This window comes from Phalacrocorax carbo, chromosome 2 (assembly GCF_963921805.1).
Source record: "Phalacrocorax carbo chromosome 2, bPhaCar2.1, whole genome shotgun sequence".
In the NCBI taxonomy this organism is placed as follows: domain Eukaryota; kingdom Metazoa; phylum Chordata; class Aves; order Suliformes; family Phalacrocoracidae; genus Phalacrocorax; species Phalacrocorax carbo.
Genome location: NC_087514.1, coordinates 40,095,839 through 40,122,180, shown reverse-complemented (window position 1 = coordinate 40,122,180; position 26,342 = coordinate 40,095,839). Strand labels below are relative to the sequence as shown.

Below are 26,342 nucleotides of genomic sequence, written 5' to 3'. Positions count from 1 at the left end.
TATGATTACTGATGTCTCTTTTTCTCCCTTAATTGTCTTGCACACATTTTCCCTCCTTTAGTCCTCTACATACATAAGAAGCTATTCCTGGGATCCTGCAAAGGAACATGTGATTCTTCTGCTACATGACTTCAGGCTTCGATGCTCAGACTTAGTATGAAGAGGGAAAAATGGATAGTATTGGCTACAGACAGATAGCTGGGTCAGCCTGGCTGGTTCAGTGAGGGTGTAACAACAGTGTATCTCTTGAGAATGGAAGGCAACTGAAGAAGTAGAGATCCTAGGGAAAAAAAACAATTGTGCTTATCTGGAAACTTTATATAAGCTACAAGTGCAAACACTGGAAAGGCCAAAGTCTGAACTTTATGCCTCTAGCATTGACATCATCAATCCTCCATTTTTGCTTCCTCTTTCATAGTAACTTTGGCTCTTTTTCTTACTATGTGTCACTTATGTGACCTGGTTACACCCTCCCCAGTTACATACCTTTTCTTAATGAATGCAATCGCATTAATATATGCCGTTCAAAAAAATCTCAGCACAAGGAAAATAATTCAATGCAAAATAGTATTTGGAACCCTGTAAGTAAAGTAAGTCTTCTGTACATAAAAACACACATTCAAACAGCTGCTAGCCTGCCTCTCGCTTGGAACGGGGACAGCTGGAGGTGCCAGCCATTCAAGCCATCGGTCTGCAGGCTTTTATAAAAAGTGGAGGCAAGCATCAACGGGATCTAAGCTATTACAGGCCAAGAGGCTGCAGGATTTACTAAGAATTGTGCTATCTGCATATCACTGCTCTGTTCACAGCCTGCACCTCTAGACATGCTTAGAATTTGCCAACTTCGAAAGGAGAAATTAGTAATATACCTATGGGCTGACAAGCTCTGGCAGCTGTTTGCACAGGGCCTGCCAGCAGGTCAGTGGGATATTGCCAAAGAAGCTGAATTCCAGATGAGAAGGTGGGAAAGGAGAAAGGATTTTTTTCCGAACTCCGATTCTTCTGCGTTAACTTCAAAGGAAAGCAAGCGTTAACTGGCATGTGGGCAAATGCACTGGATTAATAGTAGTACGGCAAATCTAAGTGTCATCTGTCTAGAAAAGAATAACCCTCAAAATTACTGATGACAGCGGATACACCTTCTTCAGCCAGCAGCATATTGTACTTTTCTCACTCAGGCAGATCATGACAACCGTTCCTCTGATATGGCCCGTGAGTGAATGAACATCATTTTAATGGACTACCCGTGGTGGACAGCCAGCACAGATTTGCACTTCCAAGCCCAGCAGGTAGCGAACTCTAAAGGAACATTTCACACTGGTCATTAAGCATCCAGCATGACCACAAAACTGAGGTGACACAAGGAGAGAGCAGTTCCCTGGGAATATGGATCATGTTTTGCAGCCAGCTGCAGATAAAATAACTAGCTTCTGCTGTAACCTGCTATTATCTGTGGGGTGCTAAAAAATCCTCTCCCTAGGATTTTAAGTTTCTCTCTGCATGACTGTAGTTAATTATTGGACTCTGTGGGGTGTTCTTTGCTTAGTGATTGAATATCCTGACTGATGACAAGTTGTGGTGTTTTGTTTTGTTTTTTAAATTTAATGCATAGAATTATAGAATTGTATAGAATTTTATTTTCATTGAACTTCCTTCCAGTCATACGCAACTTTATGAAGTTAATAATTTTAGTCCTAAGAATATACGGCAGAAATTATCCATAATCCATTAACCAGGCCAGAAATAAACAAAATCAATTTTTTTATATCATCTTTAAACTACTGTTTTCCCCTTATGAAACCTTTACAAATGTTGCCGCTATTTAGTTTGGGCCAGTTAAACAGAGGGATGTATGCATCTGAAAAGTTCAGTCAATGTAAAGTTTTAAAGTATTTGACCAAAGTTGTATGTCTAAGGTGTCTGTTTGACCTGAAACATACATAGTAATGTCTTTGTATCGAATGAAAATAAAAATTCAAATTTCTATATTTAATGGCCATTTGTGGTCCTAGTCCCGGAAGTCTACTAGATATAAGTGGTGAAAATATCAGGTAAAATCAGACCGAATTTTTCAAGCTAAAAGTAACTTACAATTCTAATAACTGATGATGAATCTTCATATTAAAGAGCTATCAGCCATAAAATAGAGTGCGTAATGAAAAATGGCACATTCCATTGTCTTGTGTGATAGAGCAGCTTCTTGGCTTGAGAATTAGTTTCATATGAATTTTAAGTCAAACTTCAATTTTAATACTATATAACACATAGTGGGTTGCCAAAGAGAAAGCCTCAGCTAAACAGGTTTGAGCAACTCATCTCAAAACTTGTTGGATGGTGCTATTAAATATATTTTCTTTGTCAGACAAAGACACGTCTATGTTGTCAATCATTAATACGTACTGACTTAATTTCCTTCTCCAAAAGGTTTGTTGGTAGAAGAACTAGTTATTTAAATTCTCTCCCTGTTTACAGTTGCAGGTGATGCAGGGAAAACTGAAAGTATATAACCACAAAAAAAAAAATTATATCACTATGGACGTGATTTATTCTAAAAAATTAATCAATAACTAAGTTACATCAGACATCTAGATATTTTAAAAATTGACAAAAATATATCTGCAAATATGTCCCTTTGTAAAGGTTTGGTCCCATTAGTGCTTCAGTCAAATTTGATGTATGTTATTTTATTTAGTGACAGCATCCTGAAGGAGGGCTGCAACATGAAAGAAATAGAGTGTGAAGAGGAGGTGCAGATAGGCTAGGGCTGGCACTCAGGCTGGGCTTTGCGTCCTTCAGCATTATGTCCTGCTTAGGCAGTTTTAAGTAAACAGTCTTGTGGCTAAGGTGATGCCGTATGATTGACGTACATCAAGTTTGGTTTTTGAGCCAAGCTACCTCTTTCCTGGTTTCAAGAGGAGAGGCACCTAAAATCAAAAGGAGCATTTCCACAGATTTCAGTGTGCATTTCATCTGCCCTTCAATCTCTAAGCCTTATGTCCCCATCCCCTCATCCTGGATGAGCACTCTTTCTTTGTTTGCCTGGTGCATACATTGCCTGGGAAGAGGCTGCTTCTTATTAGGTGCTCATACGGCAGTTAACACGATGAGGATCTAAATTCTGCTTAGGACTTTGTGTATATGCCTGTGTATAAACAAAGGCAGTTGCTTTCCAAAGAACCAAAGAACCCTAACGTACTGTGAATTTGTCAGCTCTGCAAAAAGCCCTGCTAAATCAACAGGGAAATAACCTTCTCCATGAACCTGCTTTTATGATTTCTATGATAGCTTGGATGTGTGGCTTCTTGAAGCTGCTTAAAATCTTACGAGAAATAACAAGATACAAGACTCAGGCTAAAGTGTCTTATTTTCAAATCATGACCACAGAAGGAAATAAAAACTTCTCATAAGCATATAACCCCACATTATTTCTAACATAGAAATCTTGAGAGAAAGTGGAAGGCTTCTGAAAAGGCTTCCTCTCCCTGCAAGTTCATCCAGAGAAGGTCCTGCTGCTTTTTCACATTCAGTTCTCACCCGTTTACTCTTAACTCAGAGGACACACCTTTGGTTTTTGTTGGTGAGTTAAATTCCTGCAAGTCAATTGAGTAGAAGATGTTCAGGTGAAATTAGGTTCACGAGCTAAACTGTTTCTGCTGCCTAAATGTCTAAACACTTCAGAAGGAGTTGAAAGTGAATTATGAAACGCGTCCTGAGATTGCCCTAAAGAGAAGCAGCTACATTACCCCACAGTGGTTTCTGTTTACGTACTCTGCAAAGCCGTGAACGCTGCTTTTGCAGGCGCTCGGGCAGGAGTGCGCATGTCTGGTCAGCCGACTGCTAGCCTGCCTTGCCAGGCACAGGGCTACATGGGCCCCAAGGAGGACAGAGCACAGAGCCTTCCGTAAGCAGTTTCCACAGCATCCTTACCTGCTTGGTTTAGTTCTTGTATGCAAACCTGTGCATGCGCTTACTATTTTTTTTAACATAATTTATCCGTATTTCTTTTTCAGTTGACATATTTTCATTTCCATTTGTTCATTTCTGGAACTGTTGTATTTTCAGTTGATTTCATAGGCGGACTTGACACATACTCCTACCGACAGCCCCCCCAGGAACATGTTGAGTTAAAGCCTGTAAAGCCTGTAGGTAAGGTTCTGGTCCTGTGGACCACATTAATCCTTCTAACTGGACTGAAAGCTAACCTTCTCCTGAAATAATTTTGGCATCAGGTTACTAATAATTTAATTACATTTTAATTATAACTTAATTAAAAATTAATCCACATAAAACATGCAAGTAAGGACACTTTGTCATTGATGACACATCCGCTAAAGCAAGGATTAGTAGATATCACCATGTCTGCCATGTCGTGCCTCGGCTTAATGCAAGGAGAGGCTCGCAGTGAAGGATGAAATTGCTTCCCTGCTGACTTTTTAGCAAGAAAAGAGCTGGTTTATGGCTGCTGCTGCTGCATAAACCTTAATGAGATTAACCCATTTATGGAAAAGCAAAACCTTTTACATTTGTCTAGCTGCTGAAAGAAAAATGTTTGCTGAAAAACTCCTAGTCAGCTTAAAATTTATCTATCTGTAGAGTTTCACTGGAAGTTCATTATCTCTTTGTCATCACTTATTTGCTCCCACCATGAAAATCACATGTTTTCATAGGCTTTTCCTACTCTGCTACCTAATGAATAATTTTGGGTGCATATCTATTAATTTTATTTGGAATGAATTAAGATATGGGGAGACATTACTGATACGTATATTTTGGCAGAAGCACAGAAAAGTTCAAATAGATGAGAATTCAAAGTATTAGTGGTTAATCAGAAGATGTTAATTCGGAAATTCTTCTTAGATGCTTGTAAGTTGTTGTTCTGATACTGTCCGTCTTTAAATTTACCTTTGGGCCTTTCATGCATCTTAAATGCAACAGGAAACCCATGTGCAGCTAATTGACTGAAACTGGTTTAATGACTTACTGTATTTTACTTACCAGTTAAAAGAATTAAAATAGGTTTGAAGGTTTTTCCTGGTGTATGTATGTGTGCATGTGCTGGGAGTTTTAATTTAAAGTGGACAATTGCTAACTAAATGTTTTGAGTCAGCACTTGACACCTGAACTTTGCTTGTGACTGTTCATTTTTGCATGATTTTTAGATACATTTTATTCATGCTGCAGCTTTCAGTTTGTAGACATGCACACAGACAAAGTTTTTGTCAAATTTAGAGAGTAAATATTGCAGGATTATGAAGGCCCAAAAAGGAGAAAAGCCCTTTCTCAGTATGACAGTGTATGTTAGAACAGGAAGAAATATCACACTGAGACAACAACATGAAACAATAAACAGTTTGACGTGGCATTAAGTACACCCACTACATTGGAATCTCCATTTTCAGTAATATTTCATTAAATGCCAATTTTGTTGCATTTTATGTGGGAAAGATGACAGCAAAATGGGGTTTTGACCATTCTGAATAAGCTGCTAGACTGAAAAAGTGAAATTGGTATCTGGGGGGAAGAAAGCCACAGCTACAACATTTACATCTCTCCATAAAAGATGTTAATCTTTAAACCTGCATTGAGGCTAATTTTAAAGTATTTTAAAATATTAGGTGAATAGATGTTAGTGCTTTCTTAGCAAACTTAATCAAACTACAGGAGAGGAAGACAAGACATTTTCACAGAAGACATAAATATGTTCCTGCAAAATCTGTTCATTTGTTTTGCAGTAGAAAAGTCACAGAATCTGAGAATTTGTTCTTTGATTGCAGATTTTGTTAAGCAATTTGTTAAGCAGACTTTGATAAGCAGTTCAAAGAATTTGGGGGTCGTTGGTGAGCTTGCAATACCAGAGAATAAATGGTATCTTTCCATTTCCCGTGTAAAGGTGTTCACATACAGCTGGGAGGAACCTCTCCGGCCTCATTATGGCTGCTAGAAGTTTAAACTGGAAGATTAATTATACTGTGTTTTCGTCTTTATTGATGTTTTGGTTTTATGCACTGAATGATGCAGAGAGGGTCTTTACCTAAGCAGGGAGGAAAAATGCTATCAGTGTTCAAAGTCTGAATTAAAAGCTAAATTTCTGGGAACAATTTAAATAGTCAGTGGATTGTGCTAGAAATTTGCAGGTGCTTCTCTCTCTGCAGCACATCAGCCTTCTTGACTTCTTTTGATAAATTAATTGGTATCTGTATCAGTTATATACTTTATATAGATATTATATAGGCTTTTTTTTTTTCTCAGTCTGAGAATCCATAGTATTCCTAAGAACTGTGCCTTCCGGTACCCAGGCTGTGAAAAACTCCATTTCTCTTCTCTTAGAATTGAACACGAATAATACTTGTTAAACACATTCAAAGCCTTAATAAAGGTTACAGATCTTTTGCCATCCTTACCACTTTACTCATGGGAAAAATAGCTTGATGCTTTTTATAAACGAAAGCTTAGCTATACTTCCCTTTTTCTCACTCCTTTTATTTCCCTTATTTCATTCATAAATTAACTAAACAATAGCCCATTGAAAATACAAGGTTCCCTGGCCTCATCCATAGAAGGCAGTCTGTTTTTATCAAATACTCATATTCAGCCTAATGTCTACTTAGTGCTGCCGTAGTGATTAGCAAGTCTAAAAATTTTCCTTTTCACCCCTGAGAAGAGGTTAACTTTGAACTTGTTCTTACAGGGAACAATTTTTTAATGCAAATCTGAATGATCATAGCTTGTCTATTTGCTCCTCGTTCTGCCTATAACTCCATTAGGCCACTGGACAAGGAAAAGCAAGATCTTTGCCCTGTACCATGCAGTTTCAATTAAGATATGTGTAAGGCAAGAGACAACAGGGGCAGTGGAAAAAAATCATCATGTTGTCTTCGGGACTAAAGCAGAAAGACTAGAAAGGTGACTGTTATGTTTTCATCTGTTTCAAGCACTGTATCAACAGCCAGGTCACTTGGTAGTATTTAGAATTGCTTCATGTACTGCTACATGGAAAAGAGAGGAGCATGTGGATTAGAAGGAAAAAAAGAGTTGCATTTTGGCTAGCATTTGGCTAGCATGGTTTTTTTAATCATTATTATTATTATTATTCATGGTTTGCAGAAGTTAAAGTTTACACGAGCCCCATTCCTGTTTGGATTAGTAGGCCTGATCCAGGACTGCTGTAGTTTTGGGCAACCCTGTCTGGACAGGCACTGAATCCCTAATTCCAATCGGGGATATCCCTAGCATTTCTAGTGACATTGCTAGCATCTGCTTGTGGGACTGATGGAGGGTCTGAGAAACTCTGCCATTGGAAAGGGTACCTCTCTGTGGTGGGTCTGTATGACCCTGTCCCGTTTGCATGTTCTCCTGAGACTCTACCCACCATAAAATCGCTATGAAACACCATCATGGATTTTCCAAAATACCACAAGTGAACATGGTTTACAGGCAGGTGTGAGAATATATAGATTCAGCTAGCATGTGGTTGTGGTGAGGACTACAAATAGTGTGAGTCCAGTTCAAATGCACATGTTTGTAATGAGGACATGTCCGAATTTTATAACCTGGTGGGCATACATTTTATACTGTTAAAATATATTATGCTACAAAGAATCTGTTATTAGGTGAGCTTCAGACATATTTCACCACCTGTGGCATTTTTCCCAAAATGTTTTTTGCCTTTGTGTTATGCGTGATACCCAGCCATTCATTCTTGACTTTATATGTGGTCTTACACCTGAGGAAATTAGTGACCAGAGGTGATTTATCCACTTGTTCATTAGTTACTTATCTGTCAGCTGGTGTGAAACTGCATCTCACAAATTAGAAGATAAACAGAACAGTTTTTCATTTTTAAGTAATTCATATATTCTGCTTTTTAGGTCGAAGTAAGTAATGAACATGGAATCAAGACTTCTGCTGCTGTAGCTGAAGAAACAGATTTTAGAAGAAAAGACCAACCTTGTGACTCATCATTCTGGAAGAAGCCCACCATCCGTTTCTCACGGCATGTGGCTTGTTCTTCCCACAGGCTCAGTGTCATTATCAGCGTTGTTATTTCGTAGATCCTTGTAGATGATCTTGAATTTTTGAATAATTTACTTATATGGACACTTGTAAATTGTAAATTTTTTTCTTTTTTAATTTCAATATTTTTACAACATTTAGTGTTAAGGCATGAAAACAAAACCACCTGTGAAAACTAGGAGAAGGATGTGTCTTTCTGAAAAAAGTCAGTATTTTTTGACTGATAGAATCATACTGTACCTGGACAAGATTGTGTTAGTAAACAGTAATTTTGACTCCAAAATATGCAGCAGGAGTCAAAGCCTAACAGTGTACAAGAGATTATTTCAATGCTGTATTTAGAATTCACAATGCCCACTCCTTGCATTGTCTGAACTGCTGTATGCAGTAGGAATCGGTCTGTGACTCTTCTTACCCAGATGTTCCAGCGGTAATGTGCTCATCTAACTATAGCAATTCATATATGGCTCCTTCTCCCTTCCTAATCTCTTTTGCCCTGAGCCCACCACCAGTAGCTGTCTCTGATTTGAAGAGAAGTAGGATGACCGCTCTGTGGATGTCGGTCTCTAGGAACTCTTACATCCAGGGTTCTTTAGATGTCTGTGATTTGCACATTTTTAAATTTTTTTCCTCCCTTGTCCCAGGAAGAAGCCAAGCATGAATGTACGGTACAAGGCACCGACTGAAGCCTTAGAAGCCTCCGGGGACTAATTTTGCTCTTAATTTAAAAGTAAACAAACGATCCTACAAATGTGTGTAAAAACTTGTAAAGTTATTTGTAAATACTTCTAGACAAAGAACACGTATGTAACTCTGTGGTATTTTGTTTTCTATTCCGTCACCACTAGCATAAAGTGATACACAAAAGCTATTTCTCTGGGGAACTGGCAGTCTTTTTAACAGGACACTGTGTTTCTTTCTTCTTAATTACTATATAAAGTGCTGTGCACAGTTGTATGCCCCAGAGAGTTACGTCTCTCCGCAGAGCCTGCGTGCCTCAGCATTCAACAGATACTTCATCAAGGTTTTGGAGCTCTTTCCGTTTTTGCCCTTTCTCTTTTTACAGTTTCTTTGGTGGGACTGTCAGGAAGGACATTCCGTCTGATATATGTATCTCCACCTCTCCACCAGAAATTGAATATAGGTCCACTAAGTTCCTTTATAAATATCCTTCAGTCTTCAGCTGGTAATTTCTGGTCCAACAGCATTCAGGTCCTAAATTTGCAGCCTTCTCTTAAAGCATGCCTCCCCTGTACTTTCAAGTCTGAGAAGATTAGAGCTAGAAGAAAGTTTGTCTTGATTATGTCCCTTCTGAAGTCTATTTGTCTTATCAATACAAACCTAGTAGGGATGCTAATACATACAATGGGGGTAGAGGCTATCATTCTTAGGTGACAAGGCTCTAGTGGTGCATCCACCTATTCCCAGCTAGTTAAATCAGAGAGCTCACTGTTTTTGGAGAAAACATAACCTGAACATGTTAGCTTTCCCTGAAACCAAGTATGAAGTAAGTGTTAAGACAGAATCAACAGAAACAACAACTGAATAAACCCCTTTCTTAGTATTCCTAGGACTGGATATACCTCAGATGTCTTTTTGTGGAAAGTCAGATGGTGCCAAAAAGAGGGATGCTTTGTATGAAGGTAATGCCATCTGTCCTCATGAATTTGTGTGTTCCCTCATACACACCTTCCACCTATATTCTATAATACTGCAAAGTACCAGGTTTGTCCCATCTTGAAGACCTCACCTTAGCACTAAAAAACAGGTAGCTTGTCATAAAACTAATATGAATAATATCATTGTTGAGGTATCATGGAAAATATACAGTGTGAATTGCTTTATAGTTGTAATATTTTAATAACGTGAAAACATTTTTATCTACTTCTGTAATATTTTACTTCTTAGCATGACAGATTATTTTGTTTCTTTATATGATGTTTTAAACAGTGATGATGTCTACCTAGCCAGTGCCTGCAGCCTTCTGCGCTTGTGATGGCTCCAGAACTTCAGAGACGGGGATATCTGAGCACCATTCAGTGTCTGTTTCCAGACGCTGCCTTGCTTCAACTTTCTCCATTACAGAGAGTGCCCAGGATGTGGGCATCTAGCATGATGATTCCTATGACGAATGCTGTCCCCATTTGGGCTTTACATTTCAGCATTAATTTCCTTGTATTAATTATTATGGGCTGGTAGATTAAAGGCCTCCAACTGAAGCCGGTGTTACCCTCAGGACCAGGTGGGAGGAAAGGGAAGGAGTGCTACTGTGGTTGCACAGATTCACACTCTGTTCTGGCAGAGCTTTGGAAGACTGCATTTAATTTTCTACCAAGACAGACACGTCTGCTGGACCATGTCTTACAAATTTGTCTGAATGTGTCTAAACCCTGCCTTTCTGGGGGTCCTTCAGGTGTTTGGCTTGCTAATGAAGAGCTGTGTACACACCACAAAAATTCTGCAAAGACAGAACCTGACTTCTCTTCCATCTGAAATATTGATCACTTTTTAGCAGGGGAACACAAACCAGTATATCCCAAATACACTTAAAATCTCAGAATCATTACCAATACAGCAAGTCTGCCATCTGTCCCAGTTAATGAACAGAACGATCCTGATTGAGAGGAATTTGTCTTCATTAGAACAAGCCAAAACGCACGCTGCAATGCTGAGGGAAACTGTCGCTCTTTTCTAAATTGAGACGCAAAAAATAGCACCAATCAATCTGTACGTGTTGGGGACAAAAATCTTGAGAATAATAAATGGATTTGAATGCTAATTGGTGTGTCCTCCAATACAGTAGAACATAGGAAGCCTTGAGCAATAATTCCTTTAATTTTTCCAATGCATACTTTCGGTAAAGTATTAGGTGAGTCCCAGATCAGCCAGCTGTATAGGAAATAAGTGTTGGCTTTCTAAAAAACCTTGGATAGTTTTCTTAAGCTTAACCCTAACATGCAATTTCAGGAAATGACTAGGTTTGTACTGTAAAACAGAACTTGCTCAAAATCTTAAAACCTCAGGACAGATTATCAGTTGGTAAAAAACTGTTCTAGTGGCATTAATAAGTCATACTGTAATAACTTAGAACAGCTGAAAATCTGGCCTTCAAACTTTCAGACTTCTTTCCTTTCCCCAAGTTTCTGCTTAATTCCAGTTTTATAGAGAATCAGATTTGCAATGGTACTTTAACTGATAGCAAAATGAGATGAGACTGCAGAAATAAGGCGCTACATTTTCACTAAGGGCTGAGCCAGGTACCTAGGTTTTGTAAAAGAGGAGCTGATGTCTTCAGGATCTGAAAAGAGGAACTGTGTCAAGAAATGAACAGATTTTTGCCTGGTACAGTGACATAGTGATTATATATTACGATTGCTGGAGCTGCTGGAGGAATTATTTGTTGGGCTGGTGTCCCCAGCTCTTTCCTATCCGTAGAGATTTTCTACAAAAAATTTGAAATAAATTTTTTGAAGTTCTGTTATGATCTGAAGGAGCTGTCTAAAATGAAACAGTTCATAGCCTGGATTTGCTGAAGGTTTTTTTTAGTGCTAGGATATGACACTATCTACTATAAATAAATTTCAATAGGGCTTTACCAGTTAAAACCCTGGGAATGATGCCTGGTTTTATTTAACACCTGCTTGCTTTGACTTGTGCAGAAGATGGTATTAAGATGGTATTTACCATATATTAATAAGGATATTATAGTTTGAAGCTAGGGGTATGGTTGCTCATTAGCATGCATCAAGACTACCTTTTCTTGTTTAAAACCTGAGAGCACATAATTGAACCACTCAAAAGCCTGTAGTCCTGCCCCAGAAATGGCAGATTTTAGCCCAAGCAGCTGGTGGCTTGTTTCTTTCAAACACCTTTGAGCGTAGGCTGTCTTTGTTTGCAGCTGCTGTGCAGGGATCCACTCCATGTTTGGATCTTGAGTTTCACCTCTCCATCGAGTTGTCCACAGCTCAGGGGTTGCAACACCGTTGTCACCTCCGAGTGCCATATTGGCAGGTGCAGCCTCTTTTCAACGCCAACTGCGGTGTTCTTCTCTGCACCCAGCTGCCTGCCTGTCTTTCGCATTGGGATTATCTGGTTGAAAAAACCAACCCAGCAATCTATCAAGTTCCTTTAACAGACTTTGACAGTGGCAAACAAAAATTGACGTCCCAAACTAATTGGCCTGCCTCCTTCCAGTATCAGCCTCATCTAGTTTAATTATAACAAATTACAACCTGGGAGCTCCTTTATACACTGAAGAAGTTTCTTTTCAAATTGGGAAAATGTTCCTTCCATGTAAAGCTCCAACGTAAGCAGGACGTTTTTCACAAATGAATTTAGCTCTTACCCACTATGCTGAGTGTTTTGACAGAAACCTCTTCTTTAGTGCCCAACATAGCGATGGGGCCATATCGGTGCCTGCCAGAATAGCACTTTTACAGCAGGGTGGCTGGGTTGGACCCTGAGGTCATGTCAGAGGTTTGATGGGTGTAGGATGCCCTCATCAATGCAGACTTAAAGAAGTGGTGTCTCTCTCCTCTCTGTTCAGGGAGCTGACTATTCCTGCAACTACAACTGGGGACCAGCCTGAAAGAATCATTAATTTGCAGAGGGTTCATGAGCTGGCTAATATATGCATTATGGACAATCAGGGAATTCAGATCTGTGAAAATGGGCACATAAAGAAGATATTTCATATCAAGATGACTGCTGCAGTGTTTGCCCCTTAGAGGTATGTCTGCATTGCATGCTGGTGGTGTGCTCGCAGCATGTCAGAGCAGCCCTGACCACCCAGGAGTACCAGTAGCACTCTGCTTTACTGTAAGGCGGCACTAGGTTGTTCAGGACCCCAAATAATTATTTAGCAGCTAAGGACACAGATCTATCCTGTACAGCTTGCTGGTAAGCATATGTAATGCTTACATACAAGATGAGCTGTGTTGATAGGCACCTGCTGAAAAGTGATGGTTTCTTGCCGTAATTTCCATTTCTTTCATACAAGTCATAGTTCAAATGTTTCTATTTGATTTTAAACACATTAAACTGGATTTAATTCCTGCCTCTGCATACAGACCGGCTGGTCAGTCAAATAGCTGCTCTTGCATGGTCTAGTGCCTCTCAAAACCAGCAACACACTCTAAAGATAATCTCAGTAAACAGCAGCCATGCATGAATAATACTGGGAAGGCAAAAAAGATGCTCCTTGTTCTGCTTGTCCCCCTGGGACCCAATATCACTTCTTTAAGCTTTCTGTCCATTTCCTATTTATTTCACACCAGCCACATGCAACCATGCTTTCAACACACTCCTGCAAGTCAGTGCAAAGCAGACTTGCTGAAGCTGAATTATAAATTGGCTGAATGTGACTCCACGAGTAATCTAATTTCTCTTTTCCCACAACATTGCGTACCTGCCTAATTAGCAGAGCATCACCTACAAGGAAGGGTTACAGCATTTCCTAGCATATGACATATTTGGAATGAGAACTGCATCACACATGAGCAAACAAGTCAGTTCCCCACATTGGTCCATGCTATTCAATAAAATGCTGCTATGGTGAACTTCTGCGTCATCTGTGTAGCCAGAACCAGCGTAGCAAGCTGATAGAGAGTCCCAAGTGCTGGGGCAAATGAAAGCCAAAAACTTGTTTAAGCAACCTTGGTTTTATATTAATAATCCACACTGCACTGTGTTGTTTTTCTTAGTGAATAAAGCTGCCTGGCTTATAGGTTGCAGCCAGATCCTCAGGCGTGTGATAAGCAGTAACCTTCTATGCCACTCTTACACATACATATTCACAGTCATGTTTTGGTTTCTAAAGGCCCTACAATTCAAATAAGTCTGTTTGCCTGAAAGTTTAGATGAGGGGCTGTATCTAGACTGCAGTAAGGAGTGTTCCTTGGAGTGTTTGGAGACCAAAACAATGCCTATGGAGACCATTCCCTGCTCATGGGAGTACCCCCAAGACCTGTCCTGTGCCAGCATTGGCTGGCAGCTCTGGAGGAAACCCATTTAAACCCAAGCCTTGGGCGGTGGTCCTCACCTGAGCTGTGCTGTGGCCATGCCTGTGCCTGACCAGGGACCTCCCTGACCCCAACTCCCCAGTGTTGCTTCCTGGCTCCACCTCAGACCTGCCTCATCACTGACACCTTTGATGGTGATCTCTGGACGGTGGCTGCTCTTCTCATTGGGGACAAGATGACGGGGTCCCCATTGGTACAGGCAGGGTCCTGCCAGCCTGGCCATCACCTGCAGCTCTCAGCTCACCTGCCCTGGATGAATAGCCCACTCCCTTTGCCCCCAAGAAAGGCTCACATGACACCTTTGTCCTGGCCCTGTCTCTTCCATCCTTCCACTCGTCTCTCTGTGGGCTGGGAGGGGGAGGATCAGGATTTTTCCTATATAAAGTATCCTCCACTGATAGCTTAAAATAACTTCCCTTTTGCACCCCTTTACTGTAAGGTGCTCCAGTGATCAAAATGAGACAGCTGTAATAGAGATTGTGTTTACTAGGGAAGCAAGGCCCATGGCATATAGTTCAATTGCTGATTTATGACTTGCCAGGGAGTTTTCCAACTCTGCAAGAAGTCTTTTCATGCTGGATTTTATTTAGGATTAGAGGGTCTTTGGTCTTTTGTCCTCAAGCAAGCAAATACAAAAAGCTGTGCTCAACAAATGCATTTCTGATGTGCTTTTAATGATGAACTATTAAATTCATGCACTCTGATAAAGATGTTTTTGTCCAAATTAAGACTCCACCTTGTTAAGGTAAGCAGTGTATTTGAGGAAGTATTAGACTCAGATGTGTAGTTAATGGGTGTGTAATATGTATTTGATTTGAAAGACACTCCTGTTAATCTGTCCAGTTAGTAAGAAACTAAACTTATGGCTATTCTTAACCCATTAAATCTATTTCACATTACAATAACTTGAAAGGCAAAACAAGCCTGGAGAGGCTAGCCCTGTGAAGGAAGACAGAGTTGGGAAAAAGAATAAGTCAGACTTACAAAAGGCAGAATGCTAAAAGCAAAACTGGATAGATAGTAGAAGGCAAACTAAAAAAAAAAAAAGTTATTTTATTTTTAACATCATCATGTAGTAGTATGCTCAAAATTATTTTTTACTAAACTGAAAAACACCACAATGTACATGCACACAAATATGTATCTTTGTCTTTTTTTTTTTAATAGTGTGGGATTTCTAAAAGCTCACCTAGTTTTACAGCCTGTCTTTCACCATTAAAATGTAAAATGCCAAGGAATGTGATGTACAAAGGAATATTAAAGGAAAGGTTTGACTGCTGTTCTGGTGTGCACATTATGCCACCTCATGGTTAGTGGCAGAAATACCACACTCTTAAGAGTGCTGTTTCAAAAATAGAGCAAAGGAAAGAGAGTAGCACATCTCATTTATTGGTACATATTGCTGAAACATCACAAGTCCCACTGAGTTCAGTCACTGCAGAGTGCTAAGGTAAAATCTGTGGATTATATATAAGGACAAAGGACAGTTAAACAGTTGAATTTGCTGTACTGCAAATATGTTGCTAACATAATATGCAATCCAAATCTGACCTGGTATTGTACCATAAACAACTTTTCCTGTGGTGCTACATTCCCATGTTTAACTTTTTCAGTAGGTTGCCATTAGCTGGAAGCACACAGTGTTATCCACTCCAGGAAGTATCATCTCTTTGCTCCTCTCACTTCAGTAACAAGAATATTTTTGACTTCCTATTGGATAACTGGCATAGAATTTCCTGGATGTGTATGGTAGACAGTTAGTTATCAGACTTGGATATTACAGTCACCCAGAATTTAAAAGGTTAAAAAAAAAATAAAATCCAACACCTCAGCAGAATATGATTTTCACTTGAGTCAGGAGTTCATAAGATACACTAGCAAAGACTGGATTACATTTTTACATTAGAATAAAATTATACAATGGAATATAAAAATGGAAGCTGGGTGAATAGATGAGACCTGGAGTGTATAGCCAGTTAGGTGATGCCTCAAGCATCAGCTATACTAAAGTAATTTTGGAGAAAATGTTCATTAAAAACCATGGGTTGGACTCAGATGGTTCATGTATGAGTAGAAATGGATTAAGCTCACTTAAGTTTAGGCATTTTAATATGAAATATCTAAATTTAGGAGTCCAGTCAGCTGACATTATCAAAGGAGCGGGAGGAAGGGAGCTGTATCTTTCTTACTCCAATATGGGTTTTGTGGTAATCAAGCTCCTTATTCGGGCATCTCAGTCCCACCCAGAGTTAGGCCAGAGGAATGTAAAACAAATGTACTTCCAACTCCTGCGTTTTTACTTTCCTCATCTTCCAGTGAAGCATGTTCAGCTTCAGACAGTTCAGAGTATGGTCAGCTCCTGGGCATCTGAGGGAATCTAATAAAGCAAAAACATATTTAAAGCAAAACCATTTATTACCTAGGCACACACATGCCATCTTGAGAAGTGGAAATCAGGTATCAAAAAGTTAGGTCTGAGGTTTTTTCTATGACCTGGTTAACACACAAACCAGATAACCCATCTAGGACACATGACAAATGACTACGGATAGTTTAAAACTCCTCTTCTAAAGGGTACTACAGGCTTTCCATCCTGACAGAGGACAGAGTAACTTTACTTGGTTTATGTCTCAGCAAGAGACGTGTAGGTTAACTTTGTAAAAGTGAATGTGAAAGTCAGGCACCATTTGCATTTTGAATATTGTTTCTCTTACTAATGTAGCTGTTTGCAAAAAACAGGGCTGTATGTCTAGAAAGGCTATGGGAGTGCACTTGGAGCAGTAATCTGCAGTACAAAATTACTGAGGCATTTAGGGATTGTCCTCATTTCTCTGACTTGCCATAAAGTTCATTTCCCAAAGGGTGACTTACCATGCGAATAAATTAAAATGCCGGTCTCAATAGAAAAAAAATACTCATGATTTCCTGCTCAGAAGCAATTGTTTAATACAGCAAAACAAAATACCTTTATTGGTAACTATGCCAGATTTTAAACCTACAATGCAGAAATACCTAATCACCCTGAAACCTCTTTCTGGAGATTGCTTAAACAGAAGATCATGTGTGGAGCAAATGCCACTTTGGAGTCAGAGTCTTTGGGGAATAAAAAAAGCTATAAATTGTGCATTCTTCCCCTACTTCCAGTTTCTAGGGTTAATTTGGCCAGCCATGAATAATGCATTACAAGACCAACTTCCTACCTTTTGAGATTCATTCTGTTCATCCAGTGTAACTATTATGACTCTCAGTCTGCTCTGTGCGACATATGATTTTGCATAATATTAGTCAGTATGTTGGAAGTGAGGGCTCCTTAATAAATAGAGTTTCTGCTTCCAAATTACATATAGATGACTTCCTGGAGTTGGCTGGAATATACACTCCAAAAGCTATCTTCTGAAAACACTCGCATCCTCTATAATGACATTTAAAATGACTGATGAAAACCTCATTGGGCCAAAGCGTTAGTAATTAATGGTGTGTAGATATGTCTTTGTCCTCCTGGAGAAGAATGAAGACGCGGCCTCCTTACTAGGTGTGGCTAATTACTTCACTTTAACACGGCTATTACTCTGAGGTCCAAGACTTACCAGAAAACAGAAAAGAAAATGCAGCCCTTTCCCCTTTGCCCTCGGAAATTGCAAGGCACTCTGCTAGCTGTGTTTGTTGCAGAAACTTTAAGGAAACAGAAGACACTCTGGGGTTTCTCTGAAGAAGAAACACTGCCTGCTAGTGAGACCTCACTAGCCCTAATGGCCCAGATTGCATTGTGGCTGTGACATGGTGTCCCACCATGGGACTTGGGCTGTAATATTTAATCTCTTGGTACTACACTCCTCTGTGAAATGAGAATAGCAATAGCTGTGTAGCACTTGCCCACAGAAACAGGATTTTACTCAGAGTTGACTTATTTTATTTAGTGGAGCTGCTGACCACAAAGCAGGATATATGGCAGCCATATTAGTTGCTCCCAGGTCTCCTTTTAAGATTCCATTTCCATTGATTTCAGATGGGAATTACCAGGGAGTCGCAAAGACAAAGGAGCAAGGCTTGTACCTCCTTCAGAAAGGAAACCTGTGATGGTGCTGAACTCCTCCTCCTTTGCTGTCCATCCCCCCAAGCATAGTCTGGCAAGAGGAGGCCCAGGGTCTGCCCGCAGCTGTTGTTCGTAAAGGTCACAGCATAGCAGCTACTCAGGCTTTGTATTGCCTAGTACACTGATGTAGGACGGGGCCTCAAGCACCGACCCTTGACCACCGCTGCTGTGGCATTGTCACTAACGCTTACCAAGGCTAGCTCAAAGTCCCAGCAAGGCTGGCCTGGACTGGGAGAAAACATGGGCCGGGAACTGTCCCCCACAGTCAGTATGGATGGGTACACCCTGCTTTGGGGTTTAGCAGCATGTGAATGAGCTGCACAGGGCCCCTTGAGCAAAAAGTTAGAGCACAAGCCCTGGCCCCACTTCTGTACTGATGTAACCACAGTGATGGCTCTCCCCAAGTTGCTGAATACGCTGTATGTCACATATGTACACATAGGGGTGGGCATGGCCGTGGTACCACCAACCACTTTGTAAAGCTTCAGTGCCCAGTGCACATACCATCTTCAACACCAGAACCCAGGGCAGGGGCAGGAGGCTCACAACATCCCCAGGGTTCCTCTTCCTTCAGCCTGCATGGCCAGGATGTGAGGAAAAAAAATCTCTGTATGGAGTAGGGGCTGAATTTTGGCTACACTTGAGCTCAGGGTGGGCGGAAATCTCAGGCTGTAAGGTCTCCCTTGCCTTCTCTTGAGCACTGTATTTTGTTCACTTCATGAACATGGACTTTGCGGGGATAAAACGATGTGTGAGGTGAGGCATGAAGAAACTCTGAGCATGGGTACATTTTCAAAGAAAAGGAATAGGGAAGGCAATGCCAAAACAGTCCTCTGAATCATGCCATGTAACTGAAGGGTTATAAAAGATCTGCCTCTGTTAAGGAAAACCAAGGTAAGGACAAAAAGTAGGGAATGATATGGCATGTGACACATATCATGGAAAATAGTGCAAAAGACAAGGATTTTGAAAGGTGCATCAAAGAAGAAAACATAAGAAAGGGAATATTCCATATTCGGAGGGAAAAGGTAATTTAGTAAAAGATGCCAGTCTTGGAGAGATTAACTCCATGAGCTGTGCGAGGAGTAAACACAAGAGAAGAGAAAGAGCTATGCAGGAAACCAACAGGGAGGGTGAGATTCTTCCATTACATTCAATTTTCTGATAGCTTTTGCTAAGGCATGCCATGGGGGTGTGCAGTTTGACGGTGAGGTTGCCCACTTTTAATAAAAAGAAGAAAGTATTTGACCTTTTTTTTAAGTATGAGGATTTTGTGTAACGGATTGTGCCACTTTCTTCACACACAACTTTAATGGATGTTCTTTACAAACAAATTAAAGGACTTAAGTTTTTAAGAGCTATACATGAACACGTATTACTGTAGGGCATGGGGTTTCCTTTTTCATTTTCAGCTGGATAAACTAATTAAGCATAGCTGAGTTCAGGAAGTAAAAATAACATGTTGTCATTCACAGGACTGGGTTTTATCTCTATCTTTTCCCTCAGGGGAAAAGTGAGAAACATTAAAAAAAAAACCCAAACAAACCAACCCACCACCCTCCGTAGAATAGGTTAAGAGACTCAAGCAGAAATTTATTCGTACTCACTGTAGTCAAAAGTGCTCCTGAATACTTAAAGCAGTTTAAAAACAGCCAGGAAATCTGACACAGTCATATTGGGATTGACCTGAAAATTGGTTGCATGCTTCACAACTGAGAAGTTGCACACTTCAATCTCACCTTTTCCTGAGAGAGATGAAATCTTTGCTGTGTGGCACCAACGAGTTCCCCTCCGTGCAGCTAAGTGGGCTGACTGATGCAGGGGGAGGAAGCCATGCAGTGCCACCTGCACAGGCGTAGGATCAGCTACCACCTTTCTTCACAGAAAGCCATTTCTACAGTGTGATGGGGCCTGGTACAGTGAATTAGTGCCTCACTCGTCAGAGTGGTACATCCCCCCCACAACTTTTTCCCTCTAGGATCTTGAAGAGACCCACAGAACTGGTGCTATGTCATGGGCTCCCTGCAGCAGAGGGACTACTCCCCTCAGGCATGGCCTCCTCCTGGCTTTTTGCTGGTGGAGGCAGATTATCAGCACTGGTGGCCAAACGATAGCTACCCACTGAGCACTGCCATTTCATCCCTGTCCTGATCCATAAGGCTGAGAAGAAATCACCTCTAAGGATTTCCAACTTTCAGATGCTGCAGCTGGCAGGCAGGCAGATGACTGAAAGCCACAGGTACTTGCTCAAATCAAGAAAAACAAGAGTCAGCTGGGAAGTCCAATGCCTGAAGTAACCCACAGTGTTAACCAACTGCAATGTCTTGCTTCAGCTTGCATCCAGGACCTAAGGGCTAGTATCTTTTACAGCACTGATGTATTCCTTCTCACTTCCATATGTTTGCTGTATTACAGCAGCTGTCCCAGCAAATCCCAGCACGCTTGTTACCACACAAACATACAATAGCTTCCAGCAGACAGAAGGCACAGTAGGTAGGAAGGCAAACAGAAGCAGAGAGAGGACAGCAGCTCCCCACCAGCTGCATGGCAGGTCTGGATGAAGCTCACCCAGGCTGGGCTTCCTCTCCCATTGCCTTGCAACCCCGCTTCTGCCCAGGAAGGGCTGTGGGCTCTCATCACCTGTGCAGAGGGAAAGGGGCAGTGCTAAGGAGTAGTTCAGCTTATGTTAGTGTGATGCAGGGTGTGAAGGTATCAGGGTGGCCAGCTGGGATGCTTGCCCAGGTGAGTCCCTCCCTGCTCTGCCTGATGTCCATGTCAGTAGACACAGCTTCCTCCTCCATCTGAAACTCACCCTGGGGCTGTAGACCATGGTGTTCACCACACCACACCACACCTTAGGCTCCAGGCTGCTCTACAGCCCACCAGTTGAGCAAGGGCCCCATCTTCAGGTGGAGATTTCTGCAGTGCACTGAGGAAATAACGAGGTTAAGTGGCTCAAACGTGTTGAGAAGGCCCCAGCCCGGCTGTTGTCACTCGGCCAGTGTTATTTGTCACATCACAGCAGTCTGCAGCTTAGTTGTAATGATCAAAATAGAACGGTTGCGGACAAAGGAGGGAAGAAGATTGGGCCATAACCAGAAATGTCTAGAAAGCATCAGCTTTTTCTAGTGGAAATGTTCACGAGTAAGTTTCCATAGTTAATGGTATCAAATGAAAATGCTTTGCAGATGCATAATATACCAAGGCTCAGTGAATCTGAGAAGAGCAGATGGCTTATATACATCTGAGGAGTTTTTTAATATTAAACAAATAAATGAAGATTGGAGAGGAGTACCAGTCATGCATCTTGTTGGATGTTTAATCAGGCAGATGAGACATCCCAAATTTTAATTGCCTCTATTTTTTAGTGCTTCAGTCTAATTTCAAATTGCATAAATGAAACTCTCTAATTTTTCTTGTCTGGTTTGAAGTCTTGGTATCTAGATTATAATTTATCAATAAGTTCTACAGGATGCAGACAACTACCAGAAATCCTACTACTCATGAAAGTATGAGATCATGTTTCTTTTTAATTACTTCTCATATAATTAATCATCCATCTGTCTGGATTATATTCTTCAATATTATAGTCATGATTTAAAAAACACGCAATGAAGTCATGGCAAGTTTAGTAGGAGATTAGCTGTGCTAAAGGAATAAAAATGATGTGTGGTAGTGATTTAGAGGCTGCAGTGAAGTCCATAAGAAAAATGACAGTTTACCACTTCATTTACCATATGGGGTCATCTGTCTTGTAACTAAGCACTGAGCAGGACAACCAAGCTCTGTTGTAAAGACAGCATCTTTTTTTTTTTTTTTACAGGATTTTTTTTTCTTCCCATAATAAACCCTAGCCCTAATGGCACTGTCTAAACATGCTCCCACTCCTCAGCCTGGGGACAACCGATCCCAGGAGAGAGCTGCTTTACGTCACCCACCACACCAAATAGGCTAATGTCTGGGGATTCAAAACATACACCAGCTTTGTTAGCAATGCCACCGCATGGATGAGCATCCAACTCCGGTGAGTGCTCAGGAGGTTTACCATGGTCACCACCATCCTTCTTGGACCACGCAGCCGTAGGGCAGCAGTGAGGAAGCACATCTGCTGCTGGGAGGGCTAGCCACGGAGCAGAGGATGGGGCTGATGTCACATCTGCAAGCCTGGCTCTTTGCTTCTTAGTAGACCATGGCAATACAGACAGCAAACTGAAAAGGGAGCAGGAGAGGATGCGCTGCTACACCATCAGGGTCCCAAGCAGCAGAAGAGAAAAAAAAATCCCATTTATACGGACAGGATATAATTTCTAAATAGAAATAATTTTATCATGCTACATAGGTATTAATTTTATTTCTTATGAAGAATGAAGGAAGACAAAATATTATTTGGCACCTTATGACCTTTCTGAATATCGCTTTAAGTCCTTTGTGAACAGCACAGTCGTGCACGTTTTGTGCACGTGTCTGCACTTACCGATGTGGCAGCATAGAGTACGAGCCTTGGGCTTGCTCTGCTTTTAGGAAAGTGAAACTCTCCCAGATTGTTTGAGTGAGACATGACAGACTGGGTGTGATTTGTGAAACCCTGATTTGCCAAACCTCATCTGCCACGTGACTTGTAGTTTTTCCCCCACACAGTTCTGTGGCCTGACTGCCGCAGACAGACAAGCCACAGAAGAAGGCATTGCTGGGTTTAGCACCAAAGCCCTGATGTGACAGTCACCATCTACGCTGAGCCTCTGCATGAACAGTTGCCAAAAGTGTAGTTTATTGTAAAATAGCCTGGATTCTGCTATCAGAATGCTCAAGTGAGGAATCTGGGGAAACAAAAGATGCCCATCAAGCCCTGCTGTTCAACAGGTGTTATTGTCTGGATTGGTATTCCCCACGCTGGTGCAATGTGATTCAGCTTCTCTTAAAACAAACTTTATGTATAAAGATACATTTTCATCTCTGCCATAACTTTTCCCCACTCACTCCACTAAAACCCACAATATATCCACAGTGCAACTTTCATTTCTCTTTTGGTTAAAACAGTTGGAAATTAGTCCAGGTTCATTCATTTCACGTGTCTCAGACCCCCTGGGTGTGGAAAACAGAGGAAACTGACTGATTCTGAACAGCTTTCTTAGGGAAGCCTTGCAAATGCAACTAAGGGAGGGCAAGAGCATTGATAGGTAAGGATACAATGACACGAAAGACATTTATGTTAAAGTACTGGCTGCCTAACCATAGCTCAGGCTAGGACAGCTTGAGCTCAGCTTCAGATGGCACAGGCTTCTGCTGCTTGCTGTTTCCTTTCCAGCATCTCCCCCCTGTGTGGTGCAGCAGGCTGGGCTCCAGGTAGCACAGCCACCGGTGCTTCAGGGCCAGGGAGATACTGGCCTTCTCTAAGCGGGAGTAATTTGGGAAGGCTAAGGCAGCTGTTGCTGGAAGTAGTAGTGACTGCTGGCTGGAAGTTGTAGTATGGTAGCTAAGCTCCCCAAGGAGCTGCAAGGCAGCATGGGCAGCAAGGACCAAAGTGGGAAAACTCTGGGGACGTGTTCAAACTCATTCATGGGAGGATCAGAAACCTGAAGTAAAGCTTAAGAGCCTAGGGATGAAGAGTGAACCAGCTTCTGTTTCTAGTAAAGGGAAAATGTTGTTTTCAGTGTAGTAGGATAAAAAAATAAACAAAACTGTTGCTGGTGGAATTCCAGAGACAAAAGTTTTACTGGTACTCTTGGTTGCAACGGCGGACTGAGATGCTTCTTGCAAATATTAATGAGAAATAATCAGTTCAAATTCCTCAAATTAAGGCAAAGCAGGTAATAAGGTTCATCAGGTTTCTCGCTTTTCTTCTGGAACTACAAGACATGGTTAGATCTGCTTTGAGCAGCTACAAGTGGCCTCCATCAAACTCCATCAGTGGTACAATGGTATAAATGCTAGCGATTAATTTGGAAGCCAGGAGGATTGCAAGGACTAACTCCATCCAGGGTGAGGATGGGTCAGACCAAAGTCTTTGGAGTACTTCCATTCTGCCAGGGACTCTTTGGAAACTCAGAAAGTTGAGATTTGAGATTCAGAAATGAATGTAAACTGTTCATTGTACTTTGTCTCTCCTCTGTAGCACTAATACTAACTTTATTATTAATAAAATGTAATAATAGTATTAACAATTAGTAATTAATGTAATGATAATACAGTAATTAGCCACAATAATATGTCTCATTGTCTTTTGAAAAAACAGGCCCTTAGGAGTCAGCCTAGTGTGAGAGCTGCGGAGTAAATCCCAGTGAAGTACAGGTATGCAAAGTTTAAACTTCCCCCTTTGAAGTTGAATGCAGCCAGTGATTACAATCCATTTGTATTGGTGCCTCAGGAAGGTCTCAGGGAGAAACGAATTTCCTAATGTGCTCCTAGCTAGAAAATCACTATTTTAGGCTTTCTGGTTTTGCTGACCTACTGTTCAGGAACACAGTAAGAAACTATACACACATAAAATCAGCTCTCGGACTTGTACAACTGCAAAGCCACAGTGATACACCTTTCAGTCTAGATCCTCAAAGGAAAGCCGGGAGGTACATAGTCCCAGGCTAACAGTAATCAACCCAATTGCTTTGATGATCAGAAGCAACAACTGCTAGAATTTACTCCTTCAGCCTTTTGTTCTGTTTGCTTTTTGCTTTTCATTTACAGAGTTTGGTTGCAAGGGGTGTTGTTTCTGAGAATCACAAAGAAGAGCATTTGAGGGTTTTTGCTTAACTTTGGAGCAAATGCCTTGTTCAAATGCTCTTTCAAATAGTGACAGCTATTTTTATATGGTCTGGACTTTTTTTGGTTATATAAGAACTCACAGAGAAAGTTGGCTCTTAAAACATACTGCTTACATTATGAAACAGATATAAACATTATGAGGAAGTGATGAAAGATGGAATAGTATCCTGATCAACAGGTGGCCCTGGGCAGGATACTCCTCACTATTTACCCTATAAATAAGCACTGGATTAGGAAAAAGGCCTGCCCTGGGGAAAGGCACAAGGCTAACAAGGGAAGGTGATCAATCATCTCACAGCATCGGTCAATCTGTCTTCCATGTAAGTATGCAAACCAAAATAATTTGAACAGGCATTTAGAAACCTTAATGAGACCTGAACACCAGCCAACTCCCACAGTTTTCCTGACAACACCACCACCAGATACATACAAGTAAACTCCACAGAAGAGGAAAAAAACCCAGATAAAATAAAATGAATTACTGTGATAACAGTGACTATGAAATTTTCTTGTGTACACACTCCCACCTCCAACCCAAACATACTTGAGTATGCATTGGCATGCAGCTTTCAGCTGCCTGATCATGGGCACAGCTACTTCTCTCCCCTCCTACTCCTGCCTGGTAAGGGCAGTGCAGGGGTAACACCCAACTGCGAAACTATTCATTATTGTGCTTCCTGGTTGTTCAAACCGGCCCCATACTTCCCTCACTGTTCCAAGAAAAGAACAGCCACGTCCCTAATAGGCCACTAATTTCTAGGGAAATCTGCCCAGAAAGACAGTACAGCCTAGTTTTCAGTATCTTTTTGCTGACTGGCATCCATAGCAATGAATAAAGTGGCACTGATGATGATGTGAAAAAGGTTGAAAATTACCCTGAAAATAAGCTAGTCTGCATTGAAGTGGGAATAGGGTCATGGTCTGCTTGGACACTAATCTCTGCCTGGATACCTTGCCAGGGAATTCAGCATAGCTGGTCAGCCCCAGAGCAGAGGGGTTTGGGGTGGGTTGTTTTGGGGTTTTTCCCCCCCACAAGGCAGTTTGTGGGTCAGGCTCTTCCTCTTACTCTTTAACTCTTTAAAGTATTTAGAGCACTTACTCAGGATGTTTCTTCCTTGTAATTTCTTACCTGAAGGAATTCAAACTGGTCTTTCCTACCTCCCAGGCAAAGGTTTTCAAAGCTCGGTTCTTCCCTCTAAATTGCCCTGTTTTGCATGAGCTAATTTCATATTTACAGAAAAAGGAACCAAGACAGATTCTGTAGCTACAGAGGAAGAAAAACCACCTGAAAATAGGGGTGCCATTCCAGTCACCTTTAGGTAACGCTCAAATGTATTAAATATTCACCAGAAAAAAAAAGGTTTAATGCCAGCTGAATTAATTCTATGCTCATGTACTCTCTGTTTCTCCTACAACCCTCCCAGTCTGGCCAGTGATGCCAGTAAGACTCCAGTCTT

General features: G+C 41.1%; 1 protein-coding gene across 1 annotated transcript in view; it reads left to right on the top strand.

Moving 5' to 3' along the window:
• NKAIN3 (sodium/potassium transporting ATPase interacting 3) overlaps positions 1-9,979 on the top strand; it is a 376,936-nt gene extending 366,957 nt beyond the window's left edge. The window contains exons 6-7 of the mRNA XM_064442644.1: positions 4,063-4,146; positions 7,869-9,979. Coding sequence (XP_064298714.1) covers positions 4,063-4,146; positions 7,869-7,882 — 98 coding nt within the window. The 3' untranslated portion in view covers positions 7,883-9,979. The remainder of the gene's footprint in view (positions 1-4,062; positions 4,147-7,868) is intronic.
• Positions 9,980-26,342: the final 16,363 nt, after the last annotated feature.